Below are 23,369 nucleotides of genomic sequence, written 5' to 3' on the forward strand. Positions count from 1 at the left end.
AGGAGGGTGTGTACCTCATGGTGAATCAGGAATCAAAAAATAAGATCAATACCAAGATCTATGCTATAGCCTCCAAATGACATAATTTCATCAGTCTCTCCTTTCCCTCAGGTTTCATAGTCTTTTAAAAGAACACTCTCAGCTTGGGGAGAGGAGGGAACATGTCAGATTTAGACTTAACACTATTCTGGATGTTGCAGAATGAATGTAGAAAGAACAAAATACAGAAGTGGTTTGAGCACCCCTTCTGAGAACTGCAACCAACCTGGTCCTTCAGAAGCTTGGGCTTGTACACCAGGGCTTACCCTGGGTCCTCTAGGCTTTTAGACTTTGGTCTCCAACTGAGAGTTTTACCATTGGCTTCTCTTCCATACAGGGATGCTTTGGGATTTGGAGAGAGCTATACCACCAACATCCCAGGGCATCAGACAGCCTTCCATGGGGATCGTCAGCTGCAGTAATTGGTAGGAGCCTTTCTCATATATCCACATACTATATATTTGTTTTGTCTACCTGGAGAAGCTGGACTAACACAAATTCTAAGTCACTGTCCCAGATCTGCTCCTGTTACTTCAAACCTGACACAGCTACTCCTTCAGAGAGAAATGAAAAACAAGAAGAAAAGTCTAAAGTCTAAAATTACTTATGTTAGATAATAAAATTATAACCACATATAAAAAAAATGAAATTTCTTCCCCAATTCAGATTCTAGGAAAAAAATAAATGAAAATAGGAAAGTAGCAAGCTACCCATTTTGTTCAGACTGATACTTTCCTCTTAGCAAGGGAGTCATTCACACCCCTCCCCCCTACTTATACTTTTAATTGTTAACCCTTTTCACCCAAGAAAATTTAATGTGACATCTAAAATAAAAGAGTATAAATAAAAATGTAATGGTAAAAATCGTAAGAAAATTTACTTTTAATTGCATGGTAAACATATAATTTTCAGTATGCAATTAAAAAGACACGTACCTTAGTGGTGGAGTACTTGCCCAGCTTTTATGAAGCCATCCTTTTAATGACCAGCACCCCGTGAATGACCAAAGAAAACAAACAGAAATGAAAAGTAACAGCAAACCCAGACACTTTCGCACTGTGACTTGAAGGCTACCGTTGAAGGAAGGCTGAGCCCACGACTTTGAGGCCACCTTTGGAAACAATAAGATTTATTACGGAAAAGAAACAAAAAAACCAAACCAACAAAAAGCACAGCCTGTAATGTAACTTCGCTTCTAAAGTTCCGAGTGTGGACACATCTGCGTGTGGATTTAAGAGAATAACCCTGCGGCCCCCTTTCCCATTATGAGACAGCTACTTGTGAGCAAATGTCAGTTACCCTTGCCAAATCTAAAAGTTAATGGATAAAATCACCCCAGCTTAGGTCTGGTTGCCTCTAGGTGCTGTGTTTCCCCCCCAGGAGGTCAAGATGGTCTGCCAGGGTTCAGACCACCACAGAAGCCCTCGTCTGTTCTGGTGAGTTGAAAAAATGCAATCTCATCTTGTGATATTTTGGCTATGGAAATGGATGGAGGTTCTGACCCCACGAGAGGAACTGAACCTGCGGTCAGCAGTGTCTTTGGAGAGAAAAGTTCCCGGATTGTGGTTTTCTGTGCCATAAACAGAGTGAATTTTGCACAAAGGGTGGCTTTCTGGGGACACAGGGGTGGGCAGCCACGCTCTTCTGGGGGACACAGGGTGGGCAGCCACGCTCTTCCGGGGGACACAGGGGTGGGCAGCCACACTCTTCCGGGGGACACAAGGGTGGGCAGCCACGCTCTTCCGGGGGACACAGGGTGGGCAGGGGCACTCTTCCTTTCACTGTCAAGTTTCCTGGTTCTTGCTCACTCTAGGAGAATGGCCTTGCTCCTTGGTGCTTTCTGTGAAGTGACAGGCTAGCAAGGCCTGGAGCAGGTGGCTTGGAGGGGCGAGATCTGACACCCTGCTCACACAAGCTCACTCTAGGTGTGCCTTGCTTATCTCCGCATCTGGGAGCAGGAGGTCTGCAGCTGAAAAAGAGCCATGCTCCTGGTCTACCCCATTATTGTTTTTACATTTACATATTCATCAAGTACTTTGATTAATTTTTTTTATTACACACTTATTTTGTGTGTGTATGAGTATACTGTGCCAGGCACACAGGTTGAGATCAGGGACCAAGTTTTGGAAGCTGGTTCTCCCCTTTTACTATGGGGGTCCTGGGAATAGAATTCAGGTTGCCGGGCTCATGGCAGGTGGAAATTTCATCATTTCATCAGTACAGTAACTCGATTTTTAAAATGCCTTTGTTTGTAGGAAAGGGTGACTTCAAACTCCACCTAGATTTTCTGTGTGAAAGCTACAAGCTGTCATGCCTGCACTGTGTTTCCAGAAACCCAAGTCCTATTCTTTGCATGAAAATGTGATTTTGGTGTTTGTATGATTATTACGATGGGCTTCTTAGCAAGTTTACCAAGAAAATGGAGAAATAAGGAAGGCAGAAGGTTGGGATAGAGACAGAGGAGTCTAGAGTTACTAGGTGGTCAGGATGGCTACGTAGAATTCCTTGTGTGTGTGTGTGTGTGTGTGTGTGTGTGTGTGTGTGTGTGTGTGTCTTCCTGTGGCTCAGGTAGCAGTGGTGATATTTGCAGCAGGACATGGCACAGGTGCTCCGGAGACAGGGGGCAGGATCTGTTTACCTTAACCTAAGACAGTGACGAGAACCCCCTCCTATCCAAGCAGCCCTAGAAGTAGATGTGTGTTTGGCAAGAACCAGCAGCCAGGCTGGCACCATGAGGTCAAGGAGTACATGGAAAACATACCAATATGGTTATCAAAACATACAGACCAAAGCCTGGGCTGTGACACCAGGAAGCCCTTTGGCAAACTACCTTATCTCTTAGAATCACAGCTTCCTCATGAGTCAAAGGAAGTTAATTAAAGTAGCTGTGGGCCTTCTCAATCTTACTTGGCTAAACTTGTGATTATAGGGAGGACAAAGAAAAGATGGCTGTGGTTGCTTTTCATTGTACAAGTCAATAGCATTTTAATCTTATGGAATTTATACACATACGTTTTTGGAGTACATACAGGAATGACCTCATGTCCAAGAAAACTAGCTTTTGTTTCCAGATTTTAAAAATACCTTTCTTGGAGTATTTTCCTCCCAAAGTACATTAGCTCAAATTGGAATCAACTAATTCATTATTCTTCTTCACTTAATGATATTGAGAGTCTTCTCTGTCTGGTTTGTTCAATTAGCTGGGCATAAGCCATCATCACCCCCAATTCTTAGCAGAAGAGCTCTGGCAAGGGGCAAGGGGGGGGGGCTTTTCTCCCTCACCCATTCAACCACATGACAGATGAAGGGGAGGGTGTCAGTCTTGTTCTTGTGCTAGCCCCCCCCCGCCATGCCAGCTCACCTGTGCCCTGACAACACAGTCAGCTCTATTGTGCTGTCCAGGTGAGGTGCAGGGGTCAGCTCTCCCAAGTGCTGCCGCTGGTGGTGGTGGTGGGCAGTGCCAATTCTCTCTCTCAAGACCTTAGGACCAACTCCCCCCCCCAGGCAGCAAGGGGTATGACTGCTTCTCTCCCAGGCCACTGTGCAGCAGGCGGGACCTCCCATCTGCATTTGCATGGATCCATCAAGGGGTTCCCCTCTACTCTGCTGCTCTGGCTGGGTGCAGGGCCCCGTATCCAGAGTGCTGCAGCTTCTGAGGGGGAGGATCAGCTCTCCCATTCTCATGACCCCAGGACCAGTCAATCGTTGGACACTAACCTGGCCCCAGGTAGCAGCCAAGGGCCCTGATGACCGCATGACCCTCAGTGACACTACAGGCCATGAACATCAATACAGATCCCAGCTGTGGTTGGACCATAGACCCAGACAAGGTTCTTAGCAGCATCCGGGGATGGGGGTGGGGTGGGGGGAGATGTCACCATGGTCCTAGTTGGCACTGTAGGTCACTTAGTTTGGCATATACCCAATGGCAGCATGGCCCTTGGACTCCCACATGGCCCCAGGTGTGGGCCCAGATTCTGGGCATCCACATGGCCTTTGATGATAACAGGACCATTAGATCTCACAACATACCCTGACTGCAGCAGAGCCAAGGGCCCAGACGTGGTCCTGGCTGAAACTCAGGCCTATATGATGCCCTGACTCTGGGTGATATCACATGTCACTCAGGTCTGTACGGGCCCAGCAGCAGCACAGGAAGGACACAGATCTTGATTCTTAGTGTATTGATATTTCTCTGAGATTGGTGCCATTGAGCTTGCAATGAGCAATCCAAGATGGTAGTTAAAAGTTCGCTCTTTGAACCAGATCCAGCAGAGAATGCCTCAGACACCAGCACTTGGGAGGCAGAGGCAGAAGGATCTCGAGATAGGTTTGAAGTGGGCCCATGATCAGCCATTCTGGACCACGCAGCAAGTAAGAGGCCAGCTTAGGCTACATTGAGGGACCTTGTCTAAAAAAACCAATCAAAACAAAAATCCAAAGTTTGGGGGTTTGGCATGTAATTCAGTTGGTAGAGTGTTTGCTTCCAATGCAGGAGGCTTCAGGGCTGAGGTTCGGGGGTTGAACCCGAGCACTGCATAAAACCAGATGTGGTGGTGCATGCTAGAGCTTAGGGGTGGAGGAGGGAGGTCAGAGGCCTAAGGCGATTCTTGGCTATGAAGTGAGTTTGAGGCCACCCTGGGATATGCAAAACACTGTTTAAAAAAAGAACCCTAGGGTCTGGGCATATTCCTCAGTGATAAGGAAGTTACCTGGCACATGCAAGGTTCTTGTTTAATCTCTAGCATGAAAGAAGAAAAAGGTCATTGGCTTTGACCCAGACAAAAAAAGGTTCCTGATTCTGGAACTGATTTCCTCATCTCTAAGACAGGATATATTTTTTAATAGAATAGGTATTTTCCTGTTAGACTGAGGATTTGCACAGTGATTTCTAGCTACGAATTTGACATTAACCAAAAGGATTAAATATCATTTCCCCCAACTTGAAGGGAGTTGAGCTGTCAATGATGAAACGAGAGGGTTCTGGTTGGGTATTATTTTTATTTATTTGGTATTTGATTATTGTTATTATTGGTCAACTTGACACAAGCTTAGTTATCTGGGATGAGGCATTAGATCACCTGTAGGCAAGTTGGTGGGGTATTGCATTTTCTAGATTGATGACTGACATGGGAAGGCATAGTTCACTGGGAGTGGTGTCAATCATGGGCAGATAGTACTGGGTAGTATAAGAAAAGATGCTTAGCAAGTTTTGGAGAGCAAGACAGTAAGCAGTATCTCTCCATGGTTCCTTCTTCAGGTCTTGCCTTCAGGTTCCTGCCTTGAGTTCCTGCCCTGGATCTCCTCAGGAATGGGCTATAAAGCATAGGCCAAAAAAAAAAAAAAAAAAAAAAAAAAAAACCCTTTCCTCCCAGAGTCGCTGTTGGCCATGGTGCTTATCACGTTGATAGAAACCTAACTAGGGTAGATAGGCTGCGAGAGGGTTGCAGCCAGCCGGATGCCTCGTTCTAATGACTTTGATTGTGTTTTGACTCCTATTTATTGCCATTTGTATTAGCTTTCTGCTATTGTGACAAAGGACGAGACAACCAGCCTAAAAGAGGAATGGTTTGTTCTACTCATGGCTTCAGAGGTTATGGTTCACAGCAACCTGGATCTGTTGTTTCTGGGCCTGTGGTGGGATAGAGCTTCATGGTGGGAGCAGAGATACTTGCCCTGTGGTGGCCAGGAAGGAGAGAGAGAGTGAAGGGTGAGGGTCTGAGACAAGGCATCTCCTTCAATGGCTCACGCCTCAGAGACCTGCTTCCTCTATCCCTTCAATGGCTCACCCCTCAGTGGCCTGATTCCTGCATCTTCAATGGCTCACCCCTCAGAGACCTGCTTCCTCCATCCCTTCAATGGCGCACCTCTCAGTGGCCTGATTCCTCCATGTCGGCCTCACTCCTACACCTCCCATTAAATCCATTCCTGAGATTGACAGGTGAAGAGGTGGGCAATCCAGTCAGTCACATCAGAGGCCTTACCTCTGAAAGCTGCTACACTAGAACCAAGCCCTCAACAAATGGGGGACACTTCATGGTCAACCAATAATGTGTTTGTTTTGCTCTCAGAATAAATACTGTTTTTAAAAATACTTTTACATTTAATCACTGTGTGTTTGTGTGTATGTGTAGGCAGGTGTGCACCGCAGGCATGTATGGGGGCCAAAGGACCACTTGAGGGAACTGGGTTTCTCCTTTAACTGTGTGGGCTCCAGATATCAACCTCAGGTTATAGTCCCGGCAGCAAACATCTTTACCCATCTTTAGCCATCTTGCTCGCTCTCCACACTGCTCTTTTTGATATAGTTTGTCTCCTTCTGGTGCCCAAAGCCTCAGAGCCCGGGCCCCACACTGGTGAAAGATGCACTTCTAGGTATTATGTATGCCTACTCTGTGAGCTTCTTGTACCATCTCGTGTTGTGTCTTAGCTCTTTGTGTTCCTGGTCATCCATCTTTCCAGCCTGATTCTCTGCAGAAGTCAACTCTCCCCACCAAAAAAGGGAAGTTAAAGATTCATTCATTTAAAAGATAGAGAGTATTTTATTACTACACCAGCCGGCAAGTAGAAAGACAAATAAATAATATAGGGTTTCTTTCCTTAAGAGATTTGGGGCCAGGGAGATGACAGAAATAAAAGATATGCCAAGGCAGTGTTATGATTTGACCACATCAAGAATGAGGAAGAAACTTTCTCATATGACCCCCTTAGCTTTGGTAAAGACTATTGGATTAATATAATTGAATCAAATTAATACATTTTGAATCCCTCCTCACTGAGCCCTTGAAGATAAGTAACACAATATCTCCTTCCTCCTTCTTGTCTTGGTCCTCCTGCTCTCCCCTTTCTCCTTCTTTTCTTCCTCTTCTCCCTCCTATTTCTGAGACAAGGTCTTGCCATGTGTCCTAGGATAGCTTCAAGCTCACCATCCTCCCACCTTGGCCCTCGGAATGCTGGAATTACAGTCATGCATCACCACGTCCATTTGAGACGTCCATGCTCTTCAGGAGCCTGAGGGCTGGCAGTGTGGATGGAAGTTTGCTGGTACATACACTCTAGCCCTGGTGTAAGGGGGATTGGCAGAGTTCTCTTTATAAGTTAAAATATAATTACATCATTTCCCTTTCTCTTTCCTCCCTTCAGCCCCAGGGTCGCACACCTCTTTTCCCCTCTCTAAGCCATGGCCTCTTTTCATTTAGTTGATACATATACTGTATTAGTTAGGGCTTCTATTGCTGTGAAGAGACACCATGACCACGGCAACTATTATAAAGGAAAACATTTAATTGCGGTGGCTTGCTTACAGTTTGGAGGTTCAGTCCATTATCCTCACGGTGGGACAGGGCAGCATGCAGGCAGATTTGGTGCTGGAAAAGCAGCTGAAAGTTCTACATCTTGCAGGCAACAGGAAGCAGTTTCCAACACTGGGTGGTATCTTGAACACATATGAGACTTTAAAACCCACCTCTGCAGTGACACACTTCATCCAACAAGTCCACACCTCCTAATAGTGCCACTCCCTTTGGGGGTCACTTTCTTTTAAACTAACACCACACACACACACACACACACACACAGAGAGAGAGAGAGAGAGAGAGAGAGAGACAGAGACAGAGACATAGAGACAGCGAGACAGAGATAGCGAGACAGAGCGAGAGAGACAGAGCGAGACAGAGAAAGAGAGGGGAAGGTTTCTTGTTTTTGGAAAATTTGAGGAGCTTCATGCAGAGACATTAAGGCTTTTCGGTTTTAGTCTTTTCCAGGTGCATGGTCCCAATTTTTGTGTTATCTCAAATTGTCCCTGGGATGGCTTAAACTACTTTAACTGACCTGCAATGGTTAAGCATTACTCCTCTATTGGCTAAGTTTCTTGCTAGAATTCTGCTTGTGTGCTCTCATAAAATGGGATATTTAGAAGATGTTTGGCCTTGGGTCTTGATGAATAATCACCGAGATAAGATGCAGTTCTCGGACATGGAAAATGCTGTGTAGGCCATCTGCTGGAGTTGACTGGTGGCTTCGGTAGCTGCTCAACTGCTTGCTAATTTCCCTTTGTTTCTGTGGCTCTGCCCATGTAAACCATCTTTATTTTCCTTGGAAAGTTTAGAATAAGCAAAAATCACTTGTTAATGAGAGTAGCTTCTGACTTCACTTGGCAAGGAGCTGGCTGCTGGCCTTCTTGCTTTTGGCACCTAGAAGAAACACAAGGCCTGCCCTGAACCCTGGGCCTCATCTCTGAAAAATGGCTGAACACTTAGCATTTCCACCGATGCCTGAGAACTCAGCATGTTTCTCCAAGCTCTATTTACAATACAGGAAGTTCCTGTTATTTCTGAAGTAAAACACTTGGAATTTCTAGGTAGCCTAAGGAGTTACTGACAATTTGTTCAGCATTTGGATTAGGGACCCGATTGGGGAAGCATTCCTAGTGTACACTTTGTTCATTTAGGGTAAATACTCATCACAGTGTTTATTCCCACGGAATACTTGATTATCTAGGCAGGGAATGTAGACCCATTCTTTGTCCATTCTCCTGAGTCTGCTGTGACGCTGAAGGAGGGAACCAGTGGATAAGTTAGTGCCTCCCCTTTCTCTGGATAATCTCCCTGCTGGGTATCGCCCTGGTCCAGCACATGCGATCAGCCTCCTAGATGATGGTATTATTTCCCTCTTTAGTCAGTATCATGGTCCCATCAGAGTCAGGCCGTGATTGAGAGGACACAGTATGTTCTGCGTTTGACAATCCTCCCTGGGAACATCATAGCAACACAAAACCTTCTCCTAAAGAAACAGAAGCCTGTTTTCGATCTGGGTTGATAGCTTCTTCAACCCAGCCTTATCAGAAATAGCACTATTAGCTTGATTTCCATTTCTCTGGTTTTCATTTGTGTTTTTTTTTCAGAATTCATCTCTGGAACAAATATTTGGCCCACAACTACCTTATAACTTTAGAGAAAGGGAAATAATTTTTGTATCTATTTTAAAAGGACACTAGACTCAAGTGACATTATCATATTCTAAAAGACATAGCACAGTAAAAAATTTAAATCCCAAAAGAAATTTCTTTTGGGAAGATGAAGATGAAAGATGGATGAGGAAGACAAACATAAGACTTTCAAAGCACCAAATATAGTGTTGATTCTGGAGTAAGTATTCCCAAACAGGGCTTAGATGTCATTAAAGTTAAATTTCATGCAATTCACTAACTACATCAAAAGCAACTATTTGGAAGAAAAAAAGACTATTCAAGAGTAATATATTTGTTACACAATGACTGGCAAGTGGTCTAATTATTAACTATATAAACAATTCCTATAATTTATAAAATAAGTGCAATGCTTATTTGCCAATAGAAAAAAATGCCCTTGAGCAGGTAGCTCAAAAGATGAGTAGATTTTAATGGTCAGTAAAAATCCCAACATGTCTGTCTCATTGTTAGATAAGATGAAATTAAAACCACGACAAGGTCCAATTGCACAAGTGCCAGAAATGTCAAGGTTGAAAGGACAAATGAGGCTGAGAAAGTAGTTCAGTTGGTGGGGTTTTTGCCTAACATGCACAAAAAGACGTGGGTTCGATTCCCAGCACTGCTTGTAGTGGACATAGAGATGCATACCTGTAGTTCAGTGCTTAGGAGGTGGAGCCAGGAGGAGGATTAGAAGTTTATGCTGAGGCTCCATAATGTGTTCAAAACTAGCACGGGATGCATGAGACCCTGTTCAAATAAACAAACTAAATTTTAAAGAAGGGGAAAAACCCAAGTATCATATATTCATACACACACACACACACACACACACACACACACACACACACTAGCAGCAGCCATAGGGAGAAGGCAGATGGATAGGGAAGAGAGAGAGACCAAAGAGAGTGAGGGAGTAATTATAATGTATTATGCACATGAATGGAACTACCATAGAATAGAACAAAATAAACAAATATATAAGGATAAGAGTGAGAAAGAAGACAACAAAGACAAAAAAGACAAGTGAAATCAATATCAGTGAGCATCTCATGAGCTGCTGCTGGTCTCTTTGGAGTGAGTCCACAGCCTCTGACGTCCAGCACAGGCATCCCTGTCCCTAGTTGATCTTGCCAGCACGAGTTTTCTCAGGACTGTGTTGGCTTATACATTCTTTCTTGGATTGCCATTTTGTTTAGCATTTGTCTTGACCATCCCATCTTTAAATACAATTTTGTTGCTTTTAGCTGCACTGAAATGTTTTGTGACTTCAGCTGTGTTCCTCTAGCTTCTGCCACCATGTCTAGTAGTGTGGGACCACACACAGTGTAAACAGATTTGACACTTTTAATCCATTGTTAACTATTCAAGTCAATATGAGATAATACACTTTGGGCTTCCTAACTTTCTTCTGAAAATTTCCCTTGATATGTAGCATGGAGAATTCTACTATGTATTTAATTAAATTGAGGATGCAAATCTCAGGCTAGCTTCTTCAAGTGTGGACTTATAGTGGAAGATATTCTGGACACTGCTGCCCCCACTGGCCACTGTGTCTATAGCAATTAATTGTGTTCTCACTTTCAAGTGAAGTAATAGTTGTTAGAGGGTTGGTGCCCTTGGCACAATAGGGACTTGGCAGACAGACAAATGGCACTTGCTATGTGGCAGTGCCGCCGTATTTCAAATGGAAAATGGTTTCAACGGTGGCTGACTTGTCTCCAATTTAGGGAATCAAAGCTTTGTAAAATTCATTTACCTAAAGAAAGCTGTAGAGTGTGGTAATAAGTGCTTCTATAAATTCATTTAAGACACCAACACTGAAGATCACGCAGTATTCCTTGTTGTCAGCAGTGGACTGGTTCCAGAATTTTCTCTGGATGCCAGAATCGGTAGATGCTCAAGCCCTTTGTATAAAATGGCATGTGACCTACTATGCAGATGTTCCTGTGAACTTAAAGATTTTTTATATTACCCAATATCATATAAATGCTACACGCATAATTCTAATACTGCGATGCTTAGGGAATGGCAACAAGAATCAAAGTCTGTACGTGTTAAAAATTGTTTCCAACATTATCTGTGCACAGTTGTTGAATCCAGCATGGCTAGGTCACCCGTAAATACCGACTGCATTTTACAATATTTTTGGTGAGCATATAATGTGCATGTATTTGTATGTACCATGTGTGTTTGTGTGAGTGAGTGTACCACAGCATGTCTGCACACACCAGGGGTCAAACTTGGGGTTAGTTCTCACCGTCACCTGTTTGAACAGGGTTTCTTGTCCACTGCTGTGCGCACCAGGCTAGCTGCCCAGAAGCATCCAGGGATTCTACTGTCTCCACTCCCATCTCGCTGAAGGAGTGTGTCGAGATTACAGATGTGCACTACTGAGTCCTGCTGTGTTTGGAGGATCTGAACTCAGGCCCTCACACTTACTGAGGAAAACACTGCACCCACTGAGCCACTGCTCCAGCCCCAAACAGTGTTTTAGTTAGCGATAATGCATATACAACTTTGGTGCTATGTTGCATTAGAGTAAACACAATATCAAGAAAGTGAAAGGCAGCCTATAGGGTGGCAGAAAGTATTTGCAAATTGTGTAAAAGATTGATATGCACAATATGAAGAATGACAACTCAACAACAAAAACATCCAATTTATAAACAGATAACGTATTTGTATTGATATTTGTTCACAAAGTGTGCACGATTGGCCACTGCATACATGGAAGATGCCCAACGTCATTAGTCATTGGGGTAATGCGGACAAGCGCGATAATGAAATACCATTTAACATTCATTGTGAGGGCTTTTGTTAAGGGGGTTCCAAAATAAAAAGAAGAGAAACGAATGTCAGTAAAGGCGTGGAGAAATTCAAGCCCTCGTATAATCCACGTGGAGAACGGTGTGACTCCTGTGGGCAATGGTAGTCTCCCACAGTCCAGCCGTTCCCTTTGGGTTTACATCCAAACTATGACGGCAGGACTCAAACAGCCGCTGTGTGCAGACACCAACAGCGGGATCAGTGACAGCAGCCAGGACTCAGAAGAAACCCAACGCTCAAAGCTGAATGGACAAGCAAAGTGAGACCCACGGGTACAGTAGAGCATTATTTAGTTTTGGATGGATTTTGGATACATTTGGACTGTCGAAACATGATACTAAATGAAAAAGCCAGATACAAAAGGAGAAATATCAAGGTGTTACAGGAAACACTTTGTGGAGGTTCAAAAGAAAATGGCCCCCGAAGGGAGTGGCACTACTAAGCGGTGTGGCTTTGTTGGAATAGATGCATCCTTGTTGGAGGAAGTGTGTCACTGTGTAGGCGTTGAGGTCCCCTGTGCTCAAACTACACCCAGAGACACAGCTCACTTCCTGCTACCTAAGGATCAGGATGTGGAACTCTCATCTCCTCCTACAGCACCGTGTCTGCCTCTGTGCTGCCGTGTTCTGCCACAATGCTAATGGACTAGGCCCCTGAAACTGTAAGTCAGCTCAGTTAAATGCCTTTATAAGAGTTGCCATGGTCATGGTGTCTCTTCACAGTAATAGAAATGCTAACCAAGACATACCTATAGTGGGAAAGTTTGTAGAAACAGAAAAAAGAAGTTTCCAGGCACCCAGTAGGGGAAATGGAGAGTGGTTTTTCAAACAAGTGCAGGGTTTCTATTTGGGGCCATCAAAAGTTCTGGAGATAGGCTGATGGTAGAGATGACACTGGTGATGGCTAGGAGACCATACTGGTGATGGCTATGTAACGTTAGTGGCCTTCCAACCACTGGTAAAAGTGGCCAATTTTATACTATAAACATTTTACTAATGAAAAATGTGCTGTTGCATCAATACTAAATGGAAGATATAACTTTCCAAAAATTTTACACATACATACAAACACACACACACATACACACACACACACACACACACACACACACACACACACACACACACACACATATACTTACAGTGTCTTTCTATTCCCTGTCCCTCTTCAATCATGATTTGGAAATGTTTGAGCAGTTGTTCTGAAATGATATTAAGACATTTGGGAGCAGAGTACTAACCAGAACGTTCTCCAAAGATGAAATACAAATAACTGAGAAATATTTTTTAAATGTTCATCATTCTTAGTTAACAGTGAAATAGAAATTAAAAAGTAATTTGAGAATTTATCTTACCCTAGTCAGAATGACTAAGTCAAAACAAAACAAAAACAAACAAACAAAAATAAATGCTGGCATGGATGTGGGGGAAGGGGGACAATTGCTCACTGCTGGAAGCACGCAAGCTGGGGCAGTCACTGTAGAAATCAGTGCAAAGGTCTTCAATAAACTAACGATAAATCTGCTGTATAATCCAGCTACACCACTCCTGGGCATATACCCTAAGGACTCTACATCCTACAATACGCTCATCTATGTTCATCGCTGCTCCATTATATTAACTTAGGCATCTAGAAAGTGAGGACTGAATAATGAGAATGTGGTCCATTTGTATGATGGGATTCTACTCAGCAGTTAAATGTGATTATGAGAGTCACAAAATGGATGGATCTGAAAATAATCATTTTATGTCAGGTGTCTTAGTTAGGGTTATTGTTGCAATGAAACACCATGATCAAAAACAGCTTTGAGAGGAAAGGGCTTATTGAGCTTATGCTTCCACATCACTGATCATCGCGGAAGGAAGTCAGAACAGGAACTCAAACAGGGCAGAAACCCAGAGGCAGAAGCTGATGCAGAGGCCATGGAGAAGTGCTGCTTACTGGCTTGCTCCCCATGACTTGCTCAGCCTGCTTTCTTATAAAACTCAGGACCACCACTTCAGGGATGGCACCACTCACAATGGACTGGCCTCTCCTATATCAATCACCAATTAAGAAATGCCCTACAGGCTTTCCTGAAGCTGATCATCTTCTTTTTAAAAGATTTATTTATTTATCATGTATATAGTGTTCTGCTTGCATGTGTGCCTGCAGGCAAGAAAAAGGCATCAGATCTCAAGTATGGCTGTGAGCCACCATGTGGTTGCTGGAAACCGAACTCAGGGTCTCTGGAAGAGCAGCCAGTGATGCTCTTAACCTCTGGGCCATCTCTCCATCCTCCCCACAGCCTGATCTTACAGGAAAATTTTCTCAACTGAAGTTCTCTTCTCTCAGATGAATATACCTTGTGTCAAGGTATAGTCGTATGTTGACATAAAACTGGGCAGGACATGAGGTGATCCAGGCCCCAAAAGATAAGCATCATGTTTTCTCTCATTTGTAGATGCTAGTTTTGGATTGTCAGATGTGTGTGCTTCATTAGAATTATCCATAGAGATCAGAAAAGTAGTAAAGGGCCATGAGGTCGGGGATGCGGTGCTTTTAAGAGAAGGGAACTAGAACTCGGATCTTTTAAGTTTTGGTGGAATTTTGTTCAGAATCAACTGGAAAGTCTTAATCAATATGTTCAATCAGACCCTGCAAGCTACAAGTCTTATTCCACCCCCAAACACTTCTATCCCCCTTGCAACCTCAGTGGAACTCTGAAACACAGCCAGAGGTAAGTGACCACCCACCCAGCGGGACACACTCCACTTTCTAGGCCCCCCATATGGGGGGGACCCCGGGCTCCTTACCCACCTGTCTCAGCTTCTCTAGCCAGCCAGTAGGAGAGTTTCCTACAGGTAGGTGGCTCCAACATCCCATCCATCATCGGACCCTGCAAGCTACAAGTCCCACTCTGCCCCCAAACCTTCCTATCCTTCCTCTCACCTCCCCACAACCTCAGAGGAACTCAGAAACACAGGCTGTGACTGCACAGAGTGGACCAATAGAGAGAACTAAGAGAGACCTCAGTGGCTACCTGAGACACAGACAATGACAGTACAGAGCAGACCAAGAACAGTTCGCAAAGACACAGACAGCCACTGCAAGGATTGGACCAAGAGGTAAAGACACTGCAGGCACCAACTGGAGAAAGAGATTGGTAGGCATCAATGCAAGAATTCATTCAACAACCTAAAAAGCAACAGGTCATACCAGAACCAAGTCATCCAAGAATAAGATCATTCTAACCCAAAAGAAGCAGAAGCAAACGATTTTAACTATAACTATATGAGGATGATGGATACCTTTAAAGAATAAATAAAAAATCCCCTTAAAGAAATGGAGAAAAAGACAAACAAAAAATTGGAAGAACTCAATAAATCTCTCAATGAAACCCAAGAAGAAAACAATCGAACAGGTGAAGAAAACAGTTTAAACAGTTCAAGACTTAGAGACTGAAATAGAGGCAATAAAGAAGACACAAACTGAGGGAATTCTGGATATAGAAAATCTGGGTAAAGAAACAGGAATTACAGATACAAGCATAACTAACAGAATATAAGAGAGAGAAGAAAGAATCTCAGGTATTGAAGATACTATAGAGGAAATAGAGTCATTGGTCAAAGAAAACAAATTCTTAACACAAAACATTCAGAAAATATGGAACACCATGAAAAGTCCAAACCTAAGAATAATAGGGATAGAAGAAGAACTTCAGCTCAAAGGCACAGAAAATATGTTCAACAAAATCATAGAAGAAAACTTTCCTAACCTAAAGAAGGATATCCCTATGAAGGTATAAGAAGCTTACAGAACACCAAAAAAAAAAAGTCCCCTTCTCATATAATAATCAAAATGCAAAACATACAGAATAAAGAAAGAATATTCAGAACTGCAAAGAAAAAAACCTATTGGAACTACTCCTGTCTTCTCAATGGAAACCATGAAAGCCAGAAGGTCCTGGACTGATATGCTGCAGACACTAAGAGACACGAATCAGAAGGGATGGAGGACACTGTATACTTATCACTGAAACAATCCATCAAGAGAAAGTCTCAATCCTAAACATCTATGCCCCAAATACAAGAACACCCACATATATAAAAGAATCATTACTAAAGCTTAAATTGCACACCAAACCCCACACACTAATAGTAGAAGACTTCAACACTCCACTCTCCCCAGTGGACAGGTCAACCAGACAGAAACTTAATAGAGAAATAAGAGAACTAACAGATGTCACGACTCAAATAGACTTAGCAGACATCTACAGAACATTCTACCCAAACACAAAAGAATACACCTTCATCTCAACACCTCTTGGAACCTTTTCTAAAATTGGCCATATACTTGGTAACAAAGCAAAGCTCAACAGATATAAAAAAAAAATTGGAGTAATCCCACATATTTTATCGGCTCACTCTAAAGCCGATAAAGTTTAAAGTTAGAATTTAACAACACTAATTGGAGAAAGCCTACAAACTCATAGAAATTGAACAGTGCTCAATTGAACCACCCCTGGGTCAAGGAAGAAATAAGGAAAGAAATTTAAAACTTCCTAGAATTCAACAAAAATGAAGGCACAATGTATCCAAACCTTTGGGACATTATGAAAGCAATGCTAAAAGGAAAGTTCATAGCACTAAGAGCTTACATAAAGAAAGTGGAGAGAGTTGGCACTAGTGACGTAACAGCACATCTAAAAGCTCTAGAAAAAAAAGAAGCAGACTCACCCAGGAGGATTAGAAGACTAGAAATAATCAAACTGAGGGGGAAAATCAACAAAATAAAAACACAGAAAACCATACAAAGAATCAATGAAACAAAGAGCTGGTTCTTTGAGAAAATCAACAAGATTGACAAACCCTTATCCAAACTAATCAAAAGGCAGAGAGAGAACATCCAAATTAACAAAATCAGAAATGAAAAGGGGTACATAACAACAGATGCTGAGGAAGTCCAGAGAATCGTTAGGTCATACTGCAAAAACCTGTACTCCACAAAATTGGAAAATGTAAAAGAAATGAACAATTTTCTGGATATGTACCATATATCAAAATTAAATCAAGACCAGGTGAAAAATTTAAATAGACCTATAAACTACAAGGAAATAGAAGCTGTCATCAAAAGCCTCCCAGATGGTTTTAGTGTAGAATTCTACCAGAACTTCAAAGAAGAGTTAATACCTATACTCCTGAAAGTGTTCCACATAACAGAAATAAAAGAAACAGTGCCAAACTCTTTTTATGAGACTACAGTTACCCTGATACTGAAACCACAAAAGACTCAACCATGAAAAAGAATTACAGACCAACCTCACTCATGAGTATAGATGCAAAAATACTCAATAAAATACTAGCAAACTGAATCTAATAACACATCAAACACCATCCACCATAATCAAGTTGGCTTCATCTCAGAGATACAGGATGATTCAACATACAAAAATCTATCATTGTAATCTACCATATAAATAAACTGAAAGAAGAAAACCATATGATCATATTAGATGCTGAAAAAGTATTTGACAAAATCCAACACCCTTTCATGATAAAGGTGTTGGAGAGAACAGGGATACAAGGAACATATCTAAACATAATAAAAGCAATTTGCAGCAAGCTGACAGATACCATCAAATTGAATGGAGAGAAACTCAAAGAGATTCCACTAAAATCAGGAACAAGACAAGGCTGTCCACTCTCTCCATATCTGTTCAACATAGTTCTTGAAGTTCTGGCTAGAGCAATAAGACAATGAAAGGAAATCAAGGGGATTCAAATTGGAAAGGAAGAAGTTGAACTTTCACGCTTTGCAGATGATAAGATAGTATACATAAGTGACCTCAAAAACTCTACCAGAGAACTCCTAGAGATGATAAATACCTTCAGTAATATGGCAGGATACAAAATCAACTAAAAAAATAAATAGGTAGCCCTCCTATATACAAATTACAAAGAAGCTGAGAAAGAAATCAGAGAACATCACCCTTTGCAATAGCCACAAATAACATAAAATATCTTGAGGAACATTAACCAAAGAAATTAAAGACCTGTTTTGACAAAAACTTTAAGTCTTTGAAGAAGGAAATTGAAGAAGATACCAGAAAATGGAAAGATTTCCCATGCTCTTGGATAGGTAGAATCAACATAATAAAAATGGCAATCTTACCAAAAGCAAGCTATAGAAAAAACCATCTGGAGTGAGGTAACCCAGACCCAGAAAGATGAACATGGTATGTACTCACTCATAAGTAGTTACTAGCTATAAAGCAAAGGATAATGAACCTACAGTTCACGATCCTAGAGAAGCTAAGTAATAAGGTGAACCCTACGAAAAACATACATAGATCCACCCGAAAAGGAGAAATAGATAAAATCACCCAACAAAATTGGGAGCATGGGGGTGGGGGGGAAAAGGGATGGTGGAAGGGCAATGTGGGTAAAAGTTGTAGGGCTGGGGTAGACTGGGGCCATTGGCAGTGGCACCAGGATTTATCACTACTGCATATACTGGCTTTTTGGAAACCCATTATCTTTGGATGAATACCTTGCTCAGCCTAGATGTGGTAGAGAGGGCCTTGGACTTTCTCCAAAGTAATGCATCTTACCCTTTCTGAGGAGTGGATGGGGGGGGGGGTGAGTGGGCGGGGGCAGGTGGAGGGAATAGGAGAAGGGGAGGGAGTAGGAACTGGGATTGGTATGTAAAATATTTTTAAATATTATAAAAGAAAAAAGATGTTCAAGACTTGATCAGTTTTAGGAATTTGGCAAAAAAAAGTCATTGAAGATTATACTTAGATTATACTATATTATAATTAGAGAGTCTTTGTATTGTATTCTTCTAGAGGCAAGTGGGGGGAAACTTCTGGGATGTGTGGAGTGATTCAGCAAATTGTCATTAAATTTCTGATCAAGGCTTAATTTAGAGAGTTTGAGATCGTATTTTGAGCTATATTGATACCCGACAGAATGCTCATGTTCAGTGTCTTATAGTGTATGTGTGAGTGCGTGTCTGCAGATGTGCTTGTGTTAGTGTGCAGTGGTCAGAGTCGCCATAATCCACCACTTTCTACCTTGTTTTTGGAGACAGAGTTTCTACCGGAACCCAGGGCTCATAGTTTGAGCCGGCCTGGATCTGCCATGTGAGCTCCAGGGATGTACCTGTATTTAACTGGCTCCACCCAGTGCTAGGTTTACACATGTGTGCTATAACACTTGGCTTTTACATGGGTGTTGCTGGCCATTGGAACACAGGCTTTCATGCTTGCATGGCAGATACTTTACAAACTGAGCTGTCTCTGCCGCCTCCAGAGTGCTCATTTTAAATTGGAGGCATCTATATTCTATATCAGAAATGAACTAAGACAGCCTTTAATTTTACTGCAATTATATGTATCAAAACATTCAAAAGAATTGTAGAGACAGCTTACAAGTTTTGCTCATAAAAGTATTTATTGAAGAAAAGTGTTCTGGATGGAGACAAAATATAATGTTTGTGAACAATGTTAGACATAAATATTTATGCACTTTCATACAACAAAAGCCTAAATTGAGACTGTCAGTTATTATACAGGCTTTATTCTGAAGTTTCAAGGTTCTCAAACTAGTACAGAGAGTATTTTTTGAGCTAATAATACATTCTAAGGAGAAAGACATTGAAAATGTCAACAACCAAACTAATACACGAGATGAAATGCAGAGGAAATTTTGCTAGCGACTTTACAAAAATAAGTAAGACCACATTAAAATATAAAAACATTAAAAACCTAGATGTGCCTCAAATGTCTAGTTCATGTATGCAAATACATTCTGAGAATAATATGTTTTTTCTTTTTAAAATCACATTTTCACTTTGCTTTAATGTGCATAGGGAGATTTTAATTTTGAAAATCAGTTTGAAATAGAAATCTTTTTATATTCTACTAACCTGTTAAGTCAGTTTAACAGTTAATAATAAACATGAATTTTCTTAATTACATTTTTAAATTTTATTTTAAATACTGACCACAGTTTTCTCTCCCTCCTCTCCTCCTGTCCCCCGCCCTTTTCCTCTCTAGCCATTCTCTCCTCTGTCTCCACTTAGAAAGGGGCAGGCCTCCCATGACAGTCAACAAAGCATGGCACATCCAATTGAGGCAGGGCCAAGCTCCTTCCCCTACATTGAGGTTGGGTGAGGCAGCCCAGCATGGGGAATGGATTCCCCAAAGACAGCACAAGCACAGGGACAGGTCCTGATCCTACTGCTAGGAGCCCTACGACAAACCAAGCTGCACAGTGAGCTCCTTCTTCAACAGGCTCCAGATGAAACATGAATTGTTTTTAATATTAACCTTTATTCTCAAAGTGTTTCAATTAGGATGGATAGACTACATAGTCATTTTTTTCATGATCCACCCAAACAACACAGACTTATGACAAAATCTTTATAGCATGTTATTTATAGTCGCTCTAAATGGGAAACAACAAAACAGTCAACAAAAATGGAATAGATAAGAAAATTCTAGTGTCACCTGTGGTTGAGGGTCAGAGCCACCAAGCTCTCAGACCACATGTCCAAGACTCTGAGACATACCACTGTCTCCTTCCTTCTTTCCTTCCTCCCCCCTCCTTCCCTCGTTCCCTCCCTCCCTCCCTCTCTCTCTCTCTCTCTTTCTTTCTCTCTCTTTCTTTTTATTTCTGTCTGTCCTTCCTTCCCTCATTTCCTCCCTTTCCCCCCCTCTTTTCAAGACAGTGTTTCTCTTTGTAGTCCTAGCTTTCCTGGAGCTCACTATATAGACCAGGATGGCCTCAAACTCGCTAAGGTCCTCTTACCTCTGCCTCCTAATTGCCTGGATGAAAAGACTGTGCCACCATGACAGGTCTGAGTCATCCTTTGGAGGGGGAAGTTAAAAGTCAAAGTCTAGCTTCCTGACTGTGCTGCAGGTTAAGACCATGACAAGTGGGCCCAGGTATAGATGGGAGCTGTAAAGCTGAGTCTTCATCCTCTGGGCAGCGTAGTATGAGGAGGAGTGGACTGTGTCCCGCTGCTCGGCTAGCTTATACCCAAAATAATCACACAGAAATCGTATTAATTTAATTACTGCCTGGCCCATAAGCTCTAGCCTCTTATTGGCTAACTCTCACATCTTGATTCAACCCATTTCTAATAATTTGTATGTCACCACGAAGTCATCACTTACCAGGAAAGATTCAGCATGTCTGACCTGGCAGCTTCATGGCGGCTCGGCTATATCTGCTGCTTTCTTCCTCCCAGAAATCTATTCTGTCTACTCTGCCTATCTAAGGGCTGCCCTATCAAAAGGCCAAGGCAGTCTCTTTATTCAACCAATGAAAGCAACATACAAACAGAAGAACCCCCTACACCAGGTCAGCCACCTCAGTCATTTCTTCTCTCTTCACACACTGGTCTGCTCTGATTCTGTTCAAGATGCAGTCCTGGGGGCTTGGACTGTAGCTTGACTCCTAGAGTGCTCATCTATTATGCATGGGGTACTGGGTTCCAACTCCATTCCATGTATTGCTAGGGTACACCTGTATCTCAGCATTTAGGAAGTGAAGGCAGGAGTCTCAAGGCCAGCCAAGGGTATAGCAGACAATGATGCAGTTCTGTCATGAGCGCAATGCCACACCAGGTTCTCCTTCTTTCTCTGAGGGCTGACACGGTGCTTATTGTCATCCTAGCATCCTTGTTAATTAGCTTAGAAAATGCTCTGGGCAGTCTTACAAGGAAGGGCTTCTTTTTCTCTCATTGCAGCACCTAGTTTTATGTCCAACTGACACAAGCTAGGGTCATCAGAGAGGAGGGAGCCTCAATTGAGAAAATCTGGCTGTAGGCAAGCCTGTAGGGCATCAATTAGTGGTTGATGGGGGAGGGCCCAGCCCAAAATGGGTGGTGCCACCCCTGGGCTGGTGGTCCTGGGTTCTATACAAAAGCAGGCTGAGCAGGCCATGAAGAGCAAACCAGTAAGCAGCACCATTCCCCAGACTCTGCATCAGTTCCTGCCTCTGCGTTCCTGCCCTGTTTGTGTTCCTGTCCAGACTTCCTTTGATGATGAGCAATGATGTGAAATCATAAGCCAAATAAACCCTTTCCTCCTCAAGTTGCTTTTGGCCATGGTGTTTATCACAATAGGAATCCTAAGGTGGATTCACCAAAAAGCTCTGTATTACTCATTTTTGAACTGTATTCCTTCCTTCACAGTTATGAGTGATAAAATCTGTAACACCTAATTCTGCTGTTACCTAGGGGATATTTCCCAAACTTGCCTCAGCACAGCAGAGGTTTCTGGGAAATGATTGGGGCTGCCGTGTCATCATCTGCCAAGTATGGATTTTCTTTTTCTGGAATTATATCAACTGAGCCGACGGATGTCTTAATAGTGATTTGCTATCTTTTAGAGATGGAAGATTAATGTTTCGAGAGGTGAAGTGACGGGCCATCTTCCTTTCTGCTCATGGAAAGGACCACATTCTGAGCTCTTTGGAGACCACATGCTGGAGCTGGTTCTGTGGTCACTAGCCCCATGTTGACATCAGCAACAGCCAGGGTGTTTGCACCACAGAAATGGGCAAGGCTAAGCGACATAGGGGCTTCTCTGGGAAACGTGACTAAACTTTGTTGTACTCCTACCTACTGCCCCAATCACACTTCATGACAAGGAGTGAGTAGGAAAGTATTTAAGCTTTCCAGCTTGGGCCCGGCAGAATGGCTCCCGCAAAGAAGGCGAGAAGAAGAAGGGCCGTTCTGCCATCAACGAAGTGGTGACCCGGGAATACACCATCAACATTCACAAGCGCATCCATGGCATGGGCTTCAAGAAGCGTGCTCCTAGGGCACTCAAAGAAATCCGGAAATTTGCCATGAAGGAGATGGAGACTCCAGATGTGCGGATTGATACCAGGCTCAATAAAGCTGTCTGGGCCAAAGGAATAAGGAATGTTCCATATCGTATCTGGGTACGTTTGTCCAGAAAATGTAATGAGGATGAGGACTCACCAAACAAACTCTACACATTGGTAACTTACGTGTCTGTTACCACATTCAAAAATCCACAGACAGTTAATGTGGATGAGAACTAACCTACTAAATCTCAAATAAAGTTGGAGAACTGCCAAAAAAAAAGAAAGTATTTAAAAAATATTTAATATTGTGGTAGCGGAGTATGATAGTTTATAAGTTTATGATTTGTGACTCCCTCATCTTACGTGTCAAAATACTTAAGAATTTCATGGATGTATGTAATGAATTATGATCACATTTTGCAATAGGCCCCACTCTAGGATGGAAGTGCCATTTGGTCCATAAAACTCAGTATGTAGACAACACCATCAGCCAAAATGAAAACAAAGACCTAATCCATCAAAGTCCATAGCTCTGGGAAAGTCTATAAATGCCTTTTGGCTTCTGTAGTTCCACTTCTGGCTAACTGTTCTTGTTAACTGAAGTATGCTAACCCAACACATGTAGTTTTGTGTGTGTGTGTGTGCTTAAAAGCTCACCCCGAGAAAGGTTTGGGCTGATACTGGGATCCTGAACAAGTGTAGCTGTAGGT

The 23,369-nt window shown here is 42.5% G+C and overlaps 1 protein-coding gene across 1 annotated transcript; it reads left to right on the top strand.

Annotated features, from left to right (window-relative positions):
• Positions 1–1,523: 1,523 nt before the first annotated feature.
• On the top strand, positions 1,524–22,920 carry LOC142849076 (large ribosomal subunit protein eL31-like). Its single transcript, XM_075971187.1, has 2 exons — positions 1,524–1,763; positions 22,522–22,920. Exons 1-2 carry the CDS (start codon positions 1,524–1,526, stop codon positions 22,894–22,896), a joined length of 615 nt encoding a protein of 204 aa, XP_075827302.1. The 3' UTR covers positions 22,897–22,920.
• Positions 22,921–23,369: the final 449 nt, after the last annotated feature.

The sequence above is a fragment of the Microtus pennsylvanicus genome, chromosome 4, assembly GCF_037038515.1.
Source record: "Microtus pennsylvanicus isolate mMicPen1 chromosome 4, mMicPen1.hap1, whole genome shotgun sequence".
NCBI lineage: Eukaryota > Metazoa > Chordata > Mammalia > Rodentia > Cricetidae > Microtus > Microtus pennsylvanicus.

What these genes read in the sequence shown, in the direction of transcription:
- LOC142849076 (XM_075971187.1), top strand. Translation starts at nt 1,524, where the DNA reads ATGGATGGAGGTTCTGACCCCACGAGAGGAACTGAACCTGCGGTCAGC. An exon ending in CTCTTCCGGGGGACACAAGG is followed by an intron (nt 1,764 to 22,521) that starts GTGGGCAGCCAC and finishes TGGGCCCGGCAG; the next exon opens with AATGGCTCCCGCAAAGAAGG.